The sequence below is a fragment of the Stenella coeruleoalba genome (assembly GCF_951394435.1).
Source record: "Stenella coeruleoalba genome assembly, chromosome: 1".
In the NCBI taxonomy this organism is placed as follows: Eukaryota; Metazoa; Chordata; class Mammalia; order Artiodactyla; family Delphinidae; genus Stenella; species Stenella coeruleoalba.
Genome location: NC_137169.1, coordinates 60,190,147 through 60,212,151, shown reverse-complemented (window position 1 = coordinate 60,212,151; position 22,005 = coordinate 60,190,147). Strand labels below are relative to the sequence as shown.

General features: G+C 35.2%; 3 protein-coding genes across 4 annotated transcripts in view; all 3 read right to left on the bottom strand.

The window, feature by feature from the left end:
* LOC307187549 (leucine-rich repeat-containing protein 7-like) overlaps positions 1-815 on the bottom strand; it is a gene marked incomplete at its 3' end in the record, with an annotated part of 81,787 nt that extends 80,972 nt beyond the window's left edge. Inside the window, exon 1 of the mRNA XM_079923743.1 lies at positions 298-815. Within this exon, the coding sequence (XP_079779869.1) occupies positions 298-459 (162 nt within the window). The 5' untranslated portion in view covers positions 460-815. The remainder of the gene's footprint in view (positions 1-297) is intronic.
* LRRC7 (leucine rich repeat containing 7) lies at positions 703-8,465 on the bottom strand (the record flags this gene model as incomplete). Its single annotated transcript, XM_079923635.1, has 4 exons — positions 8,078-8,465; positions 7,685-7,865; positions 4,325-6,005; positions 703-759 (listed from the first exon to the last, which is right to left on the bottom strand). The coding sequence occupies exons 1-4, from the start codon at positions 8,226-8,228 to the stop codon at positions 703-705; spliced, it is 2,070 nt and encodes a 689-aa protein (XP_079779761.1). The 5' UTR covers positions 8,229-8,465.
* An 11,515-nt stretch (positions 8,466-19,980) lies between these two features.
* LOC307182241 (leucine-rich repeat-containing protein 7-like) overlaps positions 19,981-22,005 on the bottom strand; it is a 395,705-nt gene continuing 393,680 nt past the window's right edge. For both annotated transcript variants that reach the window (XM_079913466.1, XM_079913467.1), the window contains exon 17: positions 19,981-20,927. In XM_079913466.1, the coding sequence (XP_079769592.1) occupies positions 20,586-20,927 (342 nt within the window). In that variant the 3' untranslated portion in view covers positions 19,981-20,585. The remainder of the gene's footprint in view (positions 20,928-22,005) is intronic.

Genomic DNA, 22,005 nt, shown 5'->3' with positions numbered 1-22,005 from the left:
AATAAAAGAAAAAGAAAATGAATAATAAGAAAAAAAATGAGTCTTAAAGCAACACAAAAAGCCATGTACCTGCTCAATCCAAAAAGCAAAGCTGTTAAGCAGGAACCTGATAATCAATCTAGCTATAAATATTCATTTAGCAGCTAAGAGTTTGGGCTCTACATTGTTTGCCCTTGTGCTTTTTGGACTCCTGAGAGTCTATAAGCAGGGCTGTATGTACAGCCTAAACATATTACGTGAACAAACAACATTAATTGGCTTTGGTATGCTGACACATGTAGGGCAGTCCATACTTACTTTCTGAAGAGGTAGTTCTTGTAGATCAAATTTAGACTTAGTCTGCAAGTTTAAAGTCATGCTTCTGCCTGCATGCATTGCTGAAATACCTCCATAGGGCAGCATGCCAAGGTTAACTGTGCTGTGTTTGTAAGCAGCATTCTGAGTAGAGGAAATAATCATGTGACAGGATGTGAACACATGCTCAACAAACTGATTATTACACGAACATGTTTAAATTTATAACATTTAACTTAAAGCAGGCAAACAGTAACTTTCTTTTTTAAACATGCACTTGATCAGACAGAAGCATACAGTAAACAGTGTTAGTTATGCACATAATGAGTACCATCCAAAACTACAGAAAAGACAAAAAGCAAAGATAACATTTGTTTTACATTTGCTGCTAACTCAAAGGCATAAAATCTATCTCTTATATATCATGATTGTAGTGACTTTGGACAAATGTTCATCAGTGGCGGTCTATTAATTCAAAAATTTCAAACAGCGAGGTCTTAATCAAATTTTGTCAGCTGCAAATCTCATGGTCTCTTTCACATTGTAAGATTAGCACATACAAATTAGCTTAGCTTATAATTCTGCCTTAAAACTAATACACTGAAAAGTTAAAGCCAAAATCAGTTGCTTTTATTTCTCTGTCTATAGGCATAATTATGGCAACTCAGAAAAAAGAGCTGGTCAAAAAAATCAGTCAATCTGACCAGTGGATGATTGAATTTGCTTATTAGTTTAGTTAAACCAGTCAACTTGTATGTGAATCCAAATATTCTAACTTTTTTGTTGTTTCTTAATTACATTTTAAACTGGAAAAATTTCATAATGAAACTAAAGGAACTATGATTTGAACTATTAATGCTGTTTATCTGATATACCTAAATACCTATAGAACATTCTAGTGATATTTGCATTGTAGCTACCCTTCAGTAGGTTCATCTAAAGTTATTCCAAGTGTCTGATATGTAGTTTGTTTTTTTCTACAGAACTTCATTTAAAAATTAAAACATTTTGTATACCCTGTCATCAAATAGTTTCCATCAGTACAATCTCTACTTTCCACCTATCATGGACATGTAATAATTGACAGCATTTGGCCCTTTTAAGTAATTCTCTTAATTTGGAAAAAAAAATCTACAGAAGTTAACTTAGTACACTTTTTAAAACTGGATATTATTGAACATTAACAGCAGGCAGCTATTCTATTCTGAGGGCATTTTTGCAAAGAAATGATTTTTAGCACCAGAATTCCATCAACTGAAAGACTATTAAACTCCTGATGGTGTGCTGTCTACTAATCATATTTGTTATGGATCCCTGATTATTTCATCCAGAGATTTTTTTTCATTGTCACCATGCCAAAACTGAAAAGGACACTGAACATTTCAATCTAGCACTTGAATGACTCCTTAAGGGTTAAAATGACTCCAGTCTAGTGCTCTCTCAGCTCTTATGGAAGAGTAGCAGTCTTAGACATATGGGTTCATGTTTTCATTTCTCCCAGTCAAATGGGGCTCTATAGCGGAAGCATGAGCCTTGAGATAAAACCAAGGGAGAAAACAAGCATCTTTAATCTAGGGTAGTACTTGGAGCTGCCTCTCCAAGGTCAACACCGAGCAAGATCTTTAACCAACATTATGTAGAACACTTAAGCTTATCCAATGTCCAGGCTTCTAGGCAGTTCTCTTGTATGAGGAATGGACAAAGATCTTGTAGTTTCTAATGTAACTATTTGATTTCCAGGGTTCAAATCACTCAACTAAATTTCACTGAAAGGAAGCACACTGTGTCTGGGGCAATCTGACTTTGGGCAGAATGTTAAGAACAACAGTACAGAACTATTTTTACATAGCAACTCTGTGTTCCAGCACCCTGAATTTATCTTGTTTTAAGTTTTAAGTTAGATACAGCCTGAATAGCTCAGCAACTCAATTTAGAGAGGGAAAGAAAAGTTACTTGGAGAAAAGAGGAAGAGCTTTCAGGATTTGATAGCTTGAAGCAATATTCTAAGGTAATTTAATTTCATGGAATTAAATGAGAAACTATTAAATATACATTGAAATTGCTCTGAAAAATGAAAGACAGACTGAGGGAATTATAAAGACAGAGGATATGTGAAGACTAACTAAAAAGGGAGGTATTGTCACAGTAATGGAAAAATACATACAAATTTACTTTTAGTTATCTGGATCTGGGACAGGCAGGACCTCCAGACTTCTGCTGATCCAAATCCCCCTTCCCCAGTCCTATTTTCCTCTCTCCAAATTCCTGCTCCAACTAGAGGAGTCACCTACTTTTCAGTAGCTCTGATCAAAGGAAAGGAACCATTTATTTGGGAAACCAGTAAATAAATGATGGTACCAAGTGCTTAAAATTTTGTCTTTTCTTTTTCATGCTTTGTTTTCACTCACTCCTCTGTTGCCTCAAATTACTAGTCATTGTATATATGCTCCAAAAAGCTTCTTATAACCTTTCTTGGCTAGTTCATCTTACCCTGTTACGTATGGTCGTGTCTACACGAGGCCAGAGTTCCCAAACTGTACTGTTTTATTTGGCCCCAAATATTTTCGCCCTCCAAGTTATCTGTCTACATGGAGGGTATAACTTGAGGTAAGGCATGGTGACAACCGACCAGGTGTCTCCCACTGACAGCCAGTCATGAGGCTTTGATGAGGCTCCCTTCAATGGGACTGAGCACACCTATTTGAAACAGACATTCTGATGAAATATTTTGCAAGGCAGAACCAGTTTCCACATTGAGAAACTAATACCCACACCCACATTTATTAGTTCACTCTTTCCCTATAAATAATTGTTTTCTTGTCATGTAGACACGACCTACAAACAATATAATTATTTTAAAAGAGTACACCTGAAAACATAAAATTCAGCATTAAGAAAATATATAATAAATGCAGTGACCTGTGCTTTTAGCAGGACACCAAATGAAATAAAATTATTGAGTGAAACATTCTAATGGTATATTATTATCCAGATCCCCAATTTACACTGAGCATTTAAATCTAGAAATAGAGAACAAAAGGCCCTATTTTCACAAAAAGGACTTTTAAGATTCTAAGGTCAATGCAGAGTACACAAAGCCCTCTACACCAAAGCCGCAAAGTATCAATACACTCAGTGGTGATGGTCAATTGATCATAGTTCTAGAAAATGCAGACTTCTCTTAGAGAGATACAAACAACAACAAAAAGTAATTCTAGGTCTTATACAAGTTTTTTTTTTTTTTGCTCTCCTCAATTGCTATGCATTTCATGATTTGCTGTGATTCAATTTTTAACTGCATTAGGATTAATGTCCCCCCCCTTTTTTTCTGCAATATACACACTAATTTGTACGTTTGTAGTCTTTATAAAGACATCATCTATTTTTGTTGTCTGTAGTATGATTTGAATTTAACCATTTCTTTCTATAGGAAAAGCAACATTCTAAATGGCAGGATTTTCATTGAATAAAATAATGTGTAGGAGGGCATTCAATCTCTGCTTATTTTATTTTTCTGTTTCTTGCTGAGATTATTGCTCATTAGAAGTAATAACTTTAGTAGTCCCATAGCAGTAACTATATGCAAATTGTATAAACAAATTAGGTCTGATTTTAATATAAGTGAGTGTGTGCAGAAAGGATTAGAATACTCACTTTTTATAGATTCAATAAAAATCATACTCTTTAGGTCACTAGAGAACAGTTTTGTGTCCTAGGAGATGCATTTTGCCTTAATGGCTAGAAAGCAATTGAAGCACTATCCCATATAACAGAGTCGAATTCTTTCTTACTAACCATATTTAGGATAGTTCTGACAAATAATTCACCTATACATTATGAACTCTCAAAGAGCATCAAACAGTATCCATGAAAAACTATTATGATCAATTTCCCCACAATATAAAGATAAATAAAATGCTGATCATCTATTCATTCATGTAGTTCATGCTTCACTACATGTACTTAGAAATGCCAATAAAGTAAAACTAAAGGCAGGAGGGATATTCTTACAGAGAAATGCCAAACATACCCTGTCTAACCTTCTAGCTTCTATATGTCTAAGCAGCTGTTGTCTCCAGTCTGCAGGCATTTTACCACAGCTCTCCTCTCCCTTCACAGGAGTAGGCCTCGTCTTTATATCACTGTTATCTGATGGCTTGTCACCATAGTTACCCAAGTTATAGTCAGATGGTATTTTTTCCAAAAGAGCTGCCATAGTAGGCCTAGCTGAAACTGGCCTGGTTTGGGAGGCACCATAACTCTCTGTACTGTAGCTTCTTGCAGACAATGGCCTCCTTTGGGTAAGGTTTTTAACTGGAAAACTTCCCGCCTGAGCTTTCACTTCTTGATATGAAGGGTGTTCATCTTCATACCTGCCATTCCTTTTCAGGAACTGGGACTCAGTCACTGAAACGCTGCTTTGGCGATCCAGACCTGCCCTATATGGAGGTCTGCCGTACCTATCATTCGGAGGCAGCTCGTGAGGTTCACTGACCCTTCTAAACATGGCCATTTCTGTGGAACTCGCCAGGGAGTCAGCTCTTCTCAAGAAGCCTGCCCTGGCACCTTGGCTTGCAAACTGGGCATTTACCACAGCATCCTCATTAACAGATGGCTGAGAAAATGAAAATATTTGCTCAATCGGTGGGTATCCTCTGTAAGCTCTAGGACTAACCAAATCCTTGGTGATGTTTTTGCCCGGCTGTTGCACATACTCAGAATTGTGTTGAAAGGGGGGCGGTATCCTCTTTTCAGCTTTAACCTCCACTGCTCCTTGGGGATTGAAGCTTTGGTCAAATTGATAGACTTTTTTTGTCATGGAAGCTTTTTGTTGTTGTGGCCCTTTACAACTTCCGTAAGTGAGCATCTCGTCATCCAGCATCGGGACTGACTGGCTTCGAGACATACTGGACATACCGTGCTCTGGTCCTAACATTTTGTCAGGTCGTTCGTGACTTCCTAAGTGATCACTCCCAGAAGCATAGTTTTCTAATGGTATATTATAAACCTTGTATGTACCAACGTCAATCTCATCGATACTCTGTGACTTCTTGAATTTATTGGACTTGATGTCTTTCATTAGTGGGGAAAGCCTCTCTGTGCTTTTGCTAATTGAAATAACACCTTTAGAAGATTCTGGGCGGCAGTGGATTTGAGAAAAGACATTACTGAGACTCCTGTTGGGATTAGAATCATGATACTCCCATGGTACTCCTGGAGAAAAAGGACTAGGTATTTCAGCAGATTCTTTTATATGTTCTTTCCTTTCAGGCAATGGGCTGGTGGTAGGGGTTGTCTCTAATTTGGAAGGGAAAGCAGTCCTGTCTTCAAAAGGACTAGGGGTTCTGGTCCAATTCTGCCAAGGATTGGAAGGAGGCACTTCTGTTTCTGGTGTGTGTCTGTGTGTAGACTGCTCAAGTTCCAGGGGAACACCAACAATCCTGTCCTGCCTAATCAAAGGCCTGCGTCCATGAGAAGATGTGCTTCTAGATTTTGAACTCAGGAGAGGATTATTGTTGGCATTCTCGCCTGTGGTTTCCTCTGCAACAAACCCGGTGTTATCATAATGTGAGCCATCAGTCCAGTTGTCAGTGAAAGTGTCACTCAATGGCAGCCGGTCAGGACGCTGTGGTAGATTCCCTGGGGGGACAGCCTCCCGCTGGCTGAGCAATGGCTTTGCATCAAGAGGCTGTGGGAAAGATTGTGCAATCCTGTGAACACAATGGGAAGAAGAAACCTGAAAATGAGGAAGATCTGGGTCTTTGCCAGAAAGAACACCCGGCCAGAATACCACCATCCTTTGTTCAACTGATCATTCATCCACACGTCAATTATGGTTAACAATAGCATTATTATTCCATGTCCAAAAAGAGTCACCCCTTTACCCTGCTCTAAATTTTATTTCTTCTCAGTTATCATTACCTTCTAATATACACAGTGTACTTACCTGTTATATGTCTTGTGTCCTCTGCTAGAATGTAAACTCATGAGGGCAGAGGTTTTTTTCTCTTCAGGCTTAGCATAGTGCATGGCACATAGTAGGTACTAAGTACATATTTGTTGAATGAATGAATGAATGAATAAATGAGTGAATGAAAGAAATATAGATATTTTTAGTAATGGTCCTGAAACCTGTCTGATAATTAGAGCTACCTGATTCCTGGTCCCCATGAATTTCTGATTCAGTACATTTCCAAACTATTAGTTGAGAGTACATTTCTTATCAATGCTTCTTATATCTAATGAACCCAAGTTGTCTTCAAATAACATATTTGAGGGCCAGGTATTAGAAGACATTAAATCCATTGTATAGTGTATGCATTCACATATCTTTTTCTAGAATGTAAATTAAATTAAATTAAATAATTAAATTAAATTAAATTGTGAGTTCTGGTCATTGGCATGTTTATTCTGGTGACCACAGTATCTCTACAAGATGCTCATTTTTCTAAGTTTATTCTAAACCATTTGCACACTAATGATATTGAATTATATATCTTTTATTAAAGATTTTTAAGGGCTTTTGCTAATTGAAAAAAAGTGCATTTAGAAGGCATCTTCCAAAAGTACCTAAATCAGTCTCAGCTTATATAACAAATAATAAATTTAGAAACTGAAAGAGTTAAGATTTTTATCATGGGCATCAATGAGTAGAAATAGTTATTCATCAATTACCAAAGAATATATTGTTAACAGTATTGACATTAGCAGTAAAATCTGAGTGAAAGTCATTGACTACCTATATCATATGAAAATTTTTATTTGCTATTTGTTACAACATGTTACAAAACAACATGTTACAAAACAAGGGAATCAGCACTGGGTAAATGCTACTTCATTGAGTCACTTTATTGACCATAGCTTTTGATTTTAATATATCTGTAAAATGGAAGTAATATAGAGTAGGAGCCATTTTGGAAGGATTAAATACTTTTACTTACATTCTAACTTTTCCAGGTGGTGATAAAATGATGATGATGAAGATGCTGATGAAAAATTTATTGAATGTTTACTCTGTACTTGGCACATTAGTGCTTTCCATGAATCTTTCTTTAATTCATAACACCATTTTGGATGGTGAATGCCCAAATGTGTCACAATTATGTACTGAGGCAAACACAATTTTTGATTTTCGATTAAAAATTTTTTGGGTTCTATCATCTCAACCTGTTAATGTACTACCCTCACTCCGTAAACAATGGTTTTGCTGTGTAAAATGGATTTATCCACTCTTGGAAATCCCAGGGGGACTACATTTGCTTACCTGCCCCTCTGTCTTCTATGCCACTCATGTGCTGAATACAATCCCCAAATTAAGAAGATTCCATTTTTTTAAAATGTTGCTGAAAATAAGCATTTGGGGACAGAAAAGAGGGAATTCTAAACACACCTGTTACCCCACAAAGAATTATGTACTGCCTCTTTAGCTGTTGTCTGCAAGGACCCCACTTTAACCCGGGTGTTAGAGGATCCTGAGGAAGCCTGGGAAGGCGAGTAGTCTGAGTAAGTGCCTGAGGAAACACTGTTATTCAGACAGTGAGTTTTGTCAACTTCAGACTCATCTGTTGATTCTGAAATGTAAACAGGAAATTATTATAATGCTGTGAACATTGACAAGTATAAACACAGAAAGGCAAGTATGAAAAACAGCATACCAATGAATGTTAGAGATACATATTTATAAAATATTTCTATAGACTATGGTATATCATAATTTACAACTGGTGATTCATCATGCACATGCATTTGTGGTATATTTTCCATATCAAGTTCACAATGTTACCTTTTTTGTCCTTCCCTAGCAGAACAAGTTTGGGTGGGTACAGAGGGGTCTCAGCTAATGAAGGGTGAAGTTCCCCAATCCTCATTTCATTAGCTGGATGAACAAAAGAATCCTGAGAGATATAATAATACAGGACAAGGAAAGTAAACATTTAAGCATTGGTTAACCAAGATGGCAATATCTTTATTTGGCTCAGATACAAGATGGGACTCCAGAATTTAATTCACCGTGGCGCACTAGGAGAAGTGAATCATATGTATCTCTGAGGTAAGCACTAAAATGTTTTGTTTTTCTAATTTAAATGAGTCCACTTATTCATCAGACATTTTTTGAAAACTGTTTTTATGCCTGGCACTGTGCAAAGAACTGTGGAGTTTCCAAAGAAAGACAAAATGCCACCAATGCCCTGGGGGAGTTTACAGTCTAGTTAGGGAGATAGATACAACTCATAAAACAGGACTGAATTATAATAAGTCATATATAAGTAATACAATACATAATCTATAACATATAAACGTGTAAGAGTTCTAAGGAATGAACTCTTTTAAGAGTTCTAAGAGGAATATATTACTGACCAACTAGTTTTTTTTTTCAAATATTAACAAAGTTAATGCACAATTGGGCCCTATAAATACTGCTTTTACTGTCAATCTCCCTCTTAATTCCTACTGTTTCCCAAGTGATCTTCTCAGTTTCTTTAGTTTTACCATGCCTTCTTCCAAAGGTTTCTAGTTTTCTCATGATCAATCTAGCCCGCTAAATCTTCACTCTACATCCTTTCACTCAGTATAATGAGCAACATTGGTATAAGAATATAACTTTATGACAAATAAACATATTTAAAAAAACGATGAATTTTAAACTTCTGTAATTCAAATTATTATTCCCGGTTAACCAGGTAGTGGGAGGACATTAGGGAAAGCAAAATTCTCACTTCCTTCTAGATATAAAAATGGCTTATTTACACTCAGGAGTAAGTAGTGATATAAATTTGTGCACAGCAGTTATCTTTCTGTCTTTTCCCCTTAAGCTCAATTTGAATTTAAAGAAGAATTTTCAGTTTTTTTCATTCATTAGTACTTGTTTGTTTGAACATTAATGTAATACATTTAGAAGTATTTTGTTAAACTGGAGAAAGAATACACTTGAGGACAAAATATAATAATGAAATGGTTCCTGCTTTATAACTAATTGGTTGGTAATATCAGATAGAAACTCTTACTATACATTTTGCTTACCCCCGCCCGCCACCGCAAACCTGGGTATATCTGACACTTTTTTAAAAAAATAATATTTCAGTGGGAGAAGACTGGACGATCATCTAGTCCAATCCTTTCATTTCCTAGAGGTGGATTCTGAGACTCAGTGAGGCCCAGGCTTACATAGATAAGGAGACAAAGATCCAGCATGGAGGTAGGATTCCTTTGGGCTCTAGTCGGATGATTATCCCTTACATTGCCGCCTCCTGGTTAGCTCAGCTTGAGCATATTAGAGACTTAACATGCAGTATTGTATATATTTGAAGAGGAATGGAAAAGAGAATGGGATTGATGGAAATTCTGGAGATGAATAGGAAAATCTGTGTTTTCATGGATTTTGAAAATTATTTCAAAAGTTTAGCATAAGAGACTTTGGATATAGTTTTGAGTTGAGAGAATAGAGTAAAAGCCTTCACACATCTTTAGAGACATGTATTAAGTAGAAGCAGATGCAAGTCTGAGAAATGGTACTATGAAAGGCATAAAATATGTTAAGACTTTCAAAAATTTTTCAGTTACAAAGTGGCATATTTCTGTTTTATTCCTGCTTTACCACTTATTAATCAGGTTGCCTCGAGCAAGTCACTGTAACTCTCTGGATCTTATTCAATTTATCAATAAAATGAGGATAATAGATAATAAGAATTAGTGCAAATTTCTTTCTAATACTAACATTCTGTAAATATCAATATAACTTATTTGTTGAAATAATATTTTAAAAAGGAAATATTCTTATGACATTTTAATATAGAAGTATAAGCATTTTGTTTTAGTCAAAAACAAATAAACAAAATAGTTGTATAAGCACAGAAATGTAAATATAGTTAAGGATTTCACTACTTTTTTTTCCCCTTATGCCTTACACATTCGGTACTCAATTTATCTTTTATGTATAGATCAAACATTTACACTTGTATCTCACAATTGTGACTGGAGCTCTGCATGGCAGCTATAGTTTGACTTAAATTCTAGTCTCTGACGCTGCTCAAGAATTTCTATTTTGAATCAAAAAAGAGCCCTCATGACTGGGAAGAATGATATCAGCTAATCATGAACTTGCATCTCTTCTCTAGAATTCTGTGGCCCTCCACCTAGGTAGAGGACTACTACTGAAGCAAGAGTAATGGATTTACACTGACCCAGTTAGACTCTCTTATCTTTATGAGCAAAATAATGATGATGATGATGATGATGGTGGTCATCAGTTAAGAAAAATCTATTACCTGTCTACTATTGTGTTACTATGCTAAACACTATATTTTATCCCTGTTGATTATTTAAATGATAATCTTATTTTTATTGTTATTTATTATTTTAAGTTGTTTATTATTATCACCTTTGTTTTACAAGTAAAGAAATGGAAGTTCAGAGAGGTAAGCAAATAATTCCAAGTCACAAGCTTAATAGGTGGTAGAGCTGGGATTTGAACTGGAATCTGTTCTTCTTGAAGGTCTTCTATGGGATACTGTATATGCTATATTGTCTATCCTAAGAAAAGCTCACTTCTCAAATGGGCTTCACATAACAAAGTTAACTATCCAACAAAGGAAATTAATAATTGGCTTTGCCTCTATAAAGTCTTTTATAAATAGCTGGAAGAATCAAGTTCATGTTGGAAAAGTGGGTGAAGCTTTTGGGACTACTTCTTTGGGTGAAGATAGTGGAAGTTACTAGTAGGGAATCAAATTTAGTGGAGTTCCCATTATAAGTAAATTGAGCCATATTTTTTTCTGGTGAGGGGACAGAGATTGAGGGGAAAGAAAAGGTAAAAATTTTTTTTTTTTTTAACCCCATTGCCCTTCCACTGGTCAAACTAAATCTTGGCTGATACTGCTGTAGTGAAAGGGAGCCTAAAGCCTAAGGTAGAAGTCAAAGGGGGAAGAAAGCTTATGCCTGAGCTTTCGAGTCAAAATAAATAAACGCATTAATAAAAGCATTTAAGGAAACTTTCAAGGGTAATTGACTATTCTCTTTTTCCTGGAGAAAGATGTGATTCCTCTACAGAGAGAAATTGGACTGAGTCTCCTAAGAAATGGAAAAGTGCCTTCCTTTATGAAAGTGGTTAATGCAAGCTAGCGACTCACAGAAGTATTAAAGGAGAATGTGGCAGGGTCTCCCGCTCTTGTGGATGGGAAAGGAATGGTCATTTACTGCAGCTTTCCTCTGTGCCACGATCTGTGCTCAGAACTGTTATAAATATTTTCATCTGATTTCATCTCTGCAAAATCTCTGAAAGACTGTTATTATTATCTGTATTTTTAAAGATAAGAAACCAAGGCTCAGAAAGGTTTCAGTGACTTGTCAAGGTCATACAATTGGTAACAAGGTGGAGTCAAACTTTGAATTCATGTCTTCTACACTTTCCCCTGTTCCTTTCCCCCGTTCTGAAAACTGTGCTCTTGAGGCACTCACAGTGCTGTTGCTAATTCACAGGGACACATGGGTTACTTTAAATATTTGAGGGGAAAAAAGCAATACTTGACATCAGTCAGATACTGTGAGAACTGCTACCTTGAGGTAGCTCTCAGTTTCAACATTAGATTGCACACTTCTTTTGATTAATAGTCTGTGTGAATCTGGGTTTTTGGTGGTTGCTGTGATAAAAAATAATCAAGTGCCACTGGAAAATCAATGTGAAACAGAAATTAGAGTTGTAGTACCCAATATGATTCCAAGGTTTGAGAAGGTAGGTGGTGTCCAACAGGTGCACACATTCCATGAGTAAGTAGTTTTGGTTATTTAAGAATGAACTAAAACTATTATTTTCTCTTTCAATTTATGTGTATTGTTTTTTTTCAAATAACCACTAAGTGGGGCATAAGTATTTACTAAGTTGTTCAGACCTAACAATAATAATTGGAACTGTTAGGTATTTCTTGGCTATCACTGTATATTAACCCCTGATACTTTTGAGCCTTTGAAATTTTGATTTTAAGTCTCATAGGCTTTGATTTTTACATATAAATAAAATCTGGCTCCTTAAAAACTGTTTCTAAGTCACCCAGTCTATGGTTTTCTGTTATAGCCATCCAAATGGACTGATACTGGGGGAAAAACAAATGTAATCTCCACAAGGCATGTATGAAGGAAAATGGGAGCAGAGGAGAACCTTCATATCTCTCTGACCTCCTTGTTCTTATGGCCCTCTTGGCCATATTCTCTATGTTAAAACTCTTGGCATAGGGTTGCAAATAGAAAGTGATCAATAAATGATATATCTTTCCTTTTCCCTCTTTCTCTGCTGCATTTGTAACCTATTTACCTTGCTTCTTCTTTCTGTTTTCTGCTTTTGCTTCTGCTTACCTCTGTTTGTTTTTTCTTGGTTTTCCATATTTAACAACATGGATAAATATGTCATACAGTGTGTGACACCCTCTTTCACCTTCTTGGTAGCATGATCTAAATAATGATGACCCAAAAATGGCAGGCACAGGTAAAACATATAATAAAAATGCATAGTATACACTGATCAGCTAGACACTTAGTTATTTGTATTTATTATATCTGGAAGTAGAATAGAATTAGGGCCCCTTAATTTGGACGCAGTAATGAGAAGGAAGGATGATACAGAAAAGGACATCTCCTAGCCCTAGGATGGCTAAAAGTTGGGCATAGAAGATCTAACATCTCAATTTTAGAAAAAATATTGATATTATCAGTGAAATTTCTATTCAAGTGGAAAAGGCTAGTAGATGAAGAAAACTAAGAAAGAGTGGAGCGAATCATAGAAATAAATATGAAGCTGAAAGTTGAGCTTCAATCTTACTTAGCTTGGCTACTTTAGCAAATTAAGAAGATTAGATAGGCAATACAAAGTCACTATAGTGTTTTTTTTAAGGAGGACAAGATTAGATGTGTGTTTAAAAAGATCATTAGCAAGGCAATGGGGGGCTTGGGACAAGGTAAGCCAAGAAATTGACAGTTTTTACAGAAATGCAGGACAGAGTTGAGGACCTGAAGAGATAGAGGAGATACACTAGATGAAAATGTATAGGAGTTAGTGATTGGAAGGGGCAGGGAGTGGGGAGCAAAAAGGAAGAAGAAATCAAGATGCCTCCCAAATTTCTAGCTTGAGTGAACCGGTAGATAATGGTGCCAGCTGAGATCAAGACCAATTATACTGAAGCAGAAGGAGGTTTGAGGAGGAAACATTAAAATTAATTTGGATTTGTTAAGTTTGAAGTGCTTGTGGGACAATTTTAAGATTTTTTTTACTATTGAGATATTATTAAATTCATGACCAAAGCCATCTTTTCTTTGTCTCATCTCTCCCATCCCTGTATTAAGCAATTCTAGGATCTACGTATTTTGCAGTAGTTATTCAGTTTGTGGGTTATCATGACCTTACAGTTATCTTGATGTTAAACTGTGATGACATGAGATATAAATATAAAGTGTATGTGTATTTAGGGTGTACCCACTAAATATTAGTTTTCCTCCTTTTTATATTATTGCAGTATCTTAGAGATAAAAGAAAAGTATGTTGCTTTGCTATAGTATATCTGTAATGTTTTAGAGATGAAAAAGTACAATAATATGAGTTTTATAAGCAAAATGAAAAAAGCAATGAAAATAAATATTTACTTAAATTTTCTTCCCTAGATATCCAGCTATATTCCTCTCTTTTGGGTCAGGCTTGTACTTCCACTGGCAGATATGCACACCACGCTTATTTTTGCTTAAGCTTTCTTTTCTCTTCGCCTAGAATGCCTTCTTCTCTTTTTGACTTTAAAAGAATCACCTAATCTTTAATATGCAGTTCAATCTTAAGCATTTCACATAACTTTTAAAGTGATTGGCAGTGACTGCTTATCACTCCATTTTCTTAGAGTATTATATTCTCCATCACACAACCAAGGATGTTATCATGTTTTATATAATACATTCTCTAATGGCTTCATCTGTGTTAAGTTTACCTGGCTAGGCTCTCAATTATTTGGAGACTCTTCACACATTTCATATTTCTTTACTCTCTCTCACAGTGTTTAGCACAGTGCTAAATATACAGTTGGTGCTTAATGCAAAAAACTGATGCTTTGAACGCAGATTTGTAAAAGAGTTTTGTCAACCTAGATTTTTGAGCAGTAGGTATAGGAACTTCTAGATGTACTCATATCAATTATGTTTCTAATGAAGATTAAAAGATGATAACCAAATTAGCTGAAGAGTAGATGAAATAGTACAGAGGTGGCATAAATGTAGTTGAATTCTTTTCAGACCACACAAATTGATAAGGATAAATATCTAATTCATTCTAAAATATAGAAACTAAGCTTCATATTAGATTCTGTAAAGCTAAATTTCAAAGTTATTGCCCCTTTTTATATAGTAGTGTTTCCTATAAAGGGTGTAACCCAAACACAAAAACATTTTTAAAAATTGGCTCTAAATCTGATCAAGAATTTTACTGATATTTGCATAATAATAATAAAACTTCATTTAGGTTTTTCTAATGACTCATACAATAAAAGTTTGGGGTAGTCAAAGGAATATCAAGAAAATGATTTAATGCACTTACTGGCCAGGCCTAACTTGGTGAGCGAATTATTCCTTCTGTGTGTATTGGAACTTTTGGAGCTGTATTAATGATTTTACACCATGAAGGTGCATTTATTAAATGCAACCCTCATAGTTTGGAAGAGTAGAGAGACTCATTTATACATTAGGAAAAAATGCACTTATCAAGGAAGATTTGTTCAGTTAAAAAAACATATCATTTAGTAATTCCAAAAAATCCAAACCACACTGGCAATTACCAATAACCTTGAAATACCTCCACTGTAATCTCCTTTGGGGCTACAGGCCACTTGTGTTCGTATTTTTCTTTCACAGTTTGCTCCGTGTTAGCAGTTGGATTTGAATTCTCAACACGCACTCCATGGCTTGGCTTACCCACCAGATTTTGAACAGATTTTACCATATTCTTTAAATCCTCTGGGTAAGGAGTTGGATATCGTTTTAGGTTTATTTCAACCTAGAAGTTTGTAAAAAGAAATTTAACATAAAAATACCTTCAGCAAGCATGTTCACAAAACTACTCCATTTTATGTGCAGTAGTATAACCAAATGCAATATAGTGAGTGTTGAGTTGGCTGAAAAACTGTGTTGTAGAGTAGAACACATAGTGTTCTTTTCACATTCTGCCTCCTGGACTTCTCCCCACCCCTGGCCACCTTTCTAGATTAAAAACAATTTTTGGATTATATCTTATGTTTAGGTCTACTCTATAGATGGTTGAAATAGCAGTAGGTCAAACACTTAAGTGATTGGTAATCTCTGAAAAATTTAATCAAGTTACTATCAGCTGCTTTTATACTTTAGAGGCTGTTCCCTTACTTATCTTAATTATTTAAAAAGAATCATTTTGACATTAAAAATATCTTTGGAATATCAATGCAGGTGATGGGAGAAGACCCCAAAAGATTTACAAGTGAGTTATCATGTATTAAAAAATGGGGAGTTGACAGTATCTGATCAAATATGCACCAGCTCTGTGTTAATTAGCATGTTACATCAAAAGGTAGGGTAGCTAATTCTTGTTAATAACTAAAAAAAAAAAAATCCTTCAAGGAGGCTTTTATATTTAGTTTTTACCATAATAAAGTAACATGCTTTATAGGTTACATCTTACAATAAAGAGAAATAAAAAATTGAGAACATTGTCTAGGATATTCTAGGTAAATATGTAAATTTGGGCTTATACTTATCCAGAGACTTATTTCTATTCTTTTTTTTTTTTTTTTTTTTTTTTTTTTTTGCGGTACGCGGGCTTCTCACTGTTGTGGCCTCTCCCGTTGCGGAGCACAGGCTCTGGACGCCCAGGCTCAGCAGCCATGGCTCATGGGCCCAGCGGCTCCGCGGCATGTGGGATCTTCCCGGACCGGGGCACGAACCCATGTGCCATGCATCGGCAGGCGGACTCTCAACCACTGCGCCACCAGGGAAGCCCTATTTCTATTCTTCAATTCATTTTTGGTGTCTCAATCTGACTTAGGGAATATATATATATATATATATATATTACTATTCTTCACATTTAATTCAGAGAGAGAAAATATGAGACATTCCATACAGAATATCCCACCTTCAGAGTACTTAAAATATACTTAAAATGGAATAGATACAAATTATCCAGGCTGATTAAAATGGAGTGGGAGGAAAAATAAGGGGCATATTTACTTGGCTTGGTTTATTCCAATAGTTATGTCTTTTTGAATCTGAGTAGAACCAACTTTACAAAATGGAATGATTTATGTGATCGTGGTGAGTATGTGTTGGGGAAAGTGTATGTGAGGGTGCGTTGGGGGAGGGCAGAGGTGGAAGAGAAGCTGAAAGGGGAAGAAGAAAGAGGGGGATGAGAGATAAAAAGAGAAAGAGGGTGGGGCACACACATACCCACCCCCTCCACACCTATGTAACACATGGGATGTAAGAAAATATGATAGTGATATAGATCTGAGGATTATAAATATGAATTCAAACACTTTTGCTCATCTGCAGTTTTAGCAAATCCACCAACTTTGTTATTCTAGTATTTCATCTTCCTGTGGCTCTCTGTCCATGTCAAATACTGAGATTGGACTTCACTAGATGATTTTTAACATTCCTTTCAGAACTAAAGTTACAAAATTATTTTTCCAATAAATGTTTGGGAAGCTGGTGAAAAACCAGATAAATTTGTTAGTGTAAATCTCATTGAAATGTAATTTAATCTTTAATACGCTGAAACAAATAGGATGAAGTTAATAATATATAGAAACAAAGCTACAAAAATATAACCCAAGAAAAAAAGACTACCAAAAAAACAAAAGTATAAGTTGTTAGAGTGTAATATAAGTATATCTCAGGGTACTTTATAATGCATTCTTAAATAAACATAAAAAGAATGATAGCCATGCTAGACAAAATCCATTGGGATGAATGCATTCTTGGATCTGCTGTTTAAATTGGTATTAGAAATATTAATCACAAATTTGATCTAAGTTTAAAAACTATATTGTTGAACTTGTTTAAAAGTCCTTGATATCAAAGGACTTAAAAGTCAAAAAACTACATTTAAAAAATGTAAATTGTAGAATGGTGTGACTATTATGCCAATTAAGAACATCTTTTAATTTTTAATATGAATGAAAAATAACTTTCAAATAGGTCCTTAAATTAAAATTCTACACACCTTAAACAATCCTCAATATTAAAACTACACTTCTAAATTGAATCAAAGGCAAAAAATGGGACGTGTTCTTTTTTTTTATAAATTTATTTATTTATTTATTTTTCGCTGTGTTGGGTCTTGGTTACTGCACATGGGCTTTCTCTAGTTGCGGTGAGTGGGGGCTACTCTTCGTTGTGGTGCGCGGGCTTCTCATTGCGGTGGCTTCTCTCATGGCAGAGCACGGGCCCTAGGTGCATGGGCTTCAGTAGTTGTGGCTCGCGGGCTCTAGAGCACAGGCCCAGTAGTTGTGGCGCACGGGCTTAGTTGCTCCGCGGCATGTGGGATCTTCCCGGACCAGGGCTCGAACCCATGTCCCGTGCATTGGCAGGTGGATTCTTAACCACTGCACAACCAGGGAAGCCCCCTGGGACGTGTTCTTTCTTAGAATTAAATACATCAAGTAATGTAATCTAATTTTTGTAGATGCTGTGTCCCTTCTGACACAGAGGGCTATTTGCTAATGGCCATGGTACCAATATTTTTTGGTTATATTATAAGGAAGTTAATGTTATATTTTGGTCACATCATGAGAATGTATTTGGGCACTTTATCTCTGTAAAAATATTTAAATGTAGAAATAAAAGTGGATTTGCCATTAAGCTAATGAAGCTTAAGCTTTAGGGTCTGTCACCTGCATGGGCTCTTTCCAAAGCCTTGTGAGGGGCCTTGCTTATGTATTTACATGGTTCTTTTATATTCTTTTCCTTAAAGAGGCTCCTCTCCAAATTGTGGAAGCTGAATTCAGGTCTCATAAAACTTGGATTTGTTCCACCTATACAATAAGCTACTTGCTTCCCATTCACTAGTCTACTAGCAGAATTTACTGGACTTAGAGTCAGAAGACCCAAATTAAAGCCACAGATTTACCCCCAACTAGCTATCAGCCACAATCTTTCTGTCCAGTTTCTACTCATGTAAAATGGGAATGATAATATCTTGGGTTAATCTAGAGCTCGAATGAGATAATAAATGTGAAGTCCCTTGAAAATGTATAATTTCTATGCAGAGATTAGATACTATTTCTAATATCAGATTCTTCTCATGTATGTTTTGAATCTGGAGTCTTTGGCAATCTAGTTTTATTATATATATGTCTAACTATAATACCTGTAACTGGATTTTTTTCAGGTTGTATGCGGCAATAACTATCATTTACTCATTATCTGCCATGTGATAGGCACCATGCAAAGTGTTTTATAAGAATATATAAAACTAATTATTGTTAGTTATTTATATAATAAACAATACTTATTTTATTATTTACCATATGGATTTAATTATAAATGAATAATAAATAGTTATAATTAATAATATTAATTAAAATCTATAATTAATTATAATTAAATCTCATTTTAATTTCACAACCCATTTGTAGCATCTGTTACCATTTTACAGAAGGAAAACACGGGCTCAGATGGTGTAAGTTACTTGAAGGTGATACAGCTACAGGAATCAATGCCCATATTCAACCTCAGGTCTAACTCCAAAGCTTATGCTTCGCAAGTGTTACTTGGCTCAGAGCTATTCTCTGGTATAGGTGCAGCATATATTTGTACAATCTTGTGGAAGAAATAGTGTAAATCTAAAGTGTGAATTTTATTGAGTTAAATAAGATAATTTCAATTTTTAAAACATAAAGTTATCATAATATTTTATAATTAAAAAAATGAAAGTATAGTATTTTATAATTCTGTTATGTTCGTAAGCTCTCTAAAAGCATATTTTATACACTTTTACAGATTGTTTTGCCTCTCTATTTTTCAATGCATGTGTGAAGTGCTTCAGAAATGAATAACTATGATCATAAACACAATTATATTAATAGTCCAGTAATGCCCAGTTAGTTTCTTTATATTGCTAAATATATAGGCTATAAATATTCCCTTATTCTAATACAGGATATATGTAATAGGTGGGAAAAATTTGTCAATTATGTTCTTACCAAAATGTTGTGTTTATCACTCACCATAAAGTATTTGCTCATTTTACAGGTACATTTTATTAAAGTCCAATATTTTTACTGAAATGTTATTTTATTTTGGAAAATAGAAGTGTTTCACAACATTCTATATATCTCAGATCTTAAGAAAGTGCAGTAAATGCAAATAGTAGCTGCAAGATGTTGGAGACTCCCAAAGATTTAGCAATGAAGAAAGAAGTAATGTTAATAGTTAGGGCATTTAGAAGTGATACCTTGAATTCACAAAGAACTATGTTTTTCTTATATAATGATTAAATTATCATTTGATTTGATTGTAAATTCCAGTAAGAGAAATAATAGTTAATGCTTTGGTTATTAATTGTTAAATATCTTATTCTAGGAATTAATTGGAACATTTTACATAGAAAGGAAACCTATAGCAGTTTTAGTTAGGATTCTCAACTTGCCATATATTGTAGAAAGAATATACACACAGAATAAGAATGTAGTCCATTACATGTGGATAAGGTTTACAAAATATGTAGTGTTCTTCCACATCCCATTAAGATTTTTTTTCATTAAACTCTTCAATACCCCACCCACTGAGATAAGGAAGCCCTATCTGCCAGAATTCCCGGGCCAATCTTCTCTTACAGGAATTCTCATCATCTGTGCCTTCAAATTAAAAGGAAATTGATGCTTTTCAACAGATGTCCATCTTTGTGCTCAAAGTCCACTCTCAGCAAATTTCAATTCAAATCTCATGCTGTTTTAGAATCAAGTTTTAGTTATTTAATCTCCCTCAGAATTGATATTACAAAAAAATGTGTGTATGTCTGGGGACAATTTAGATTGCATCAGTAGTGTCATCAACATTCTGCCCGACTATTGGTATTCCCACACTTTAAATAAAAATCTTGAAAAATAAAAACATAAATAAAAATGAAGCACCCAACTTAAAAACCATGCCAGATATCCCACCAGTAGGCACATCATATCGATGTTCCCTCCCCCTCTGGCTCAGTTCTCCCCACCCCATTGCCAATGTCAATGAATAGAAAATTAAACTGGGATCAAACACTGGCAATTGAAAGATTTCTATATGATCAACATTTCTTACCCCAAATCATGCAGAACATACCCCATAAACCACTGTTCCAAGGTTGCCTCTACGTAAGGGATTCTCCTACCCCAAACACCTAGGCCTACCTGTCTGCCACTTAGAGAGGGAAGAGTGGTGGATTGTGCTGCAACTGGCAATGGAGTACACATGCTCCTTTCCTGCTGGAGGCCACTTATACAACCCCATGCCAGCTGTGGGTCATTCTGGGGGACGGGCATATCTTGGATCTGCTGATCACACCTGGCCCATGGTGTGCAGCAATCGCCAGACAGTCTGGCAGGTTGGAGAGTAATCCCACGCTGGCCCCTTTCCCAGGGGGCTTGGCAGGAGTGATCCTGTGGGAGAAGGAATCTCCATTTTCTGGGAGAAAGAGGAGCACTGTAGCAAAACTTTCACTTTATCATTTTTCTATTCTTGATATATTTTTTTTTCATTCTGGGTAATGCATTTAAAACAACCATCAGAAAATTAGTTTTAATTCTATGTAATAAAACAGTACCAATATCATATGAAGCTAAAGGGTCACAATTTCTTCACACAATGCAGCTTTCATACTAAACTAAACTAAACTAAACTTTCATACTTTCATACACTGAACACATTATAAGTAGGGCATTATACTCTAGTCTATTTGGAAGTTGATGCAATAGGTCAGTGGTTCCCTTTAAAATTTTATGTAAATTAAAGGTAAAATGGTACTAAATTTAATGTACATGTAATGAGCCAGAAAAGTATAATTAATTTAGTGCAAGATTTCAGCATATTCCATTCATCATCATACTTCCATGATGATTTATTTAGACATTTGTTTGTGTTCTAATTTGTCCAATAGCCAATGGCATTGGAAATACTCAAATTGGTCAAAACCAAGTAGTTTGAGACTTTGGAAACACATATTATTTCACCAATATATAAAATAAATCAAATATAAATAAACATAGAGAAAATGTACTCTAAAGTATAATGAACCTACTCTAATTATAATCAAACTTGATCACATAACACACAAACAGGGCTTCTAAATGTCTGTTTGCATTTGCTATATTTTATGCTTTCAATGACACATATACCAGTATTAAATGCACTCTTTTCTTCTTGGAGCCTTTGAATATAGGTTTCTTTTTAGGAAGAAGTATGTAGTTTTTGACATTCAATGAAGTAAAAGAATGAATCAGAGGTCCAGTATAGAATGCATCATCCATTGGTTCTGGATTTAACATATAAAGTCCTTACAAGAAGAACTGAAATGTTCTAAAGATCTTTTTTTGTTTATTTTTAGTTAAAAAATGTCTCTTTGGTTATTAGATAGCACTAATCAACCATTTAGAAACATTTTTTTAAGTCCAAATCTTTAACAAAATTGTCATTTTGATTTGGGAATCCATTTTGGTTTCTCCACAATGAAATAGGTAG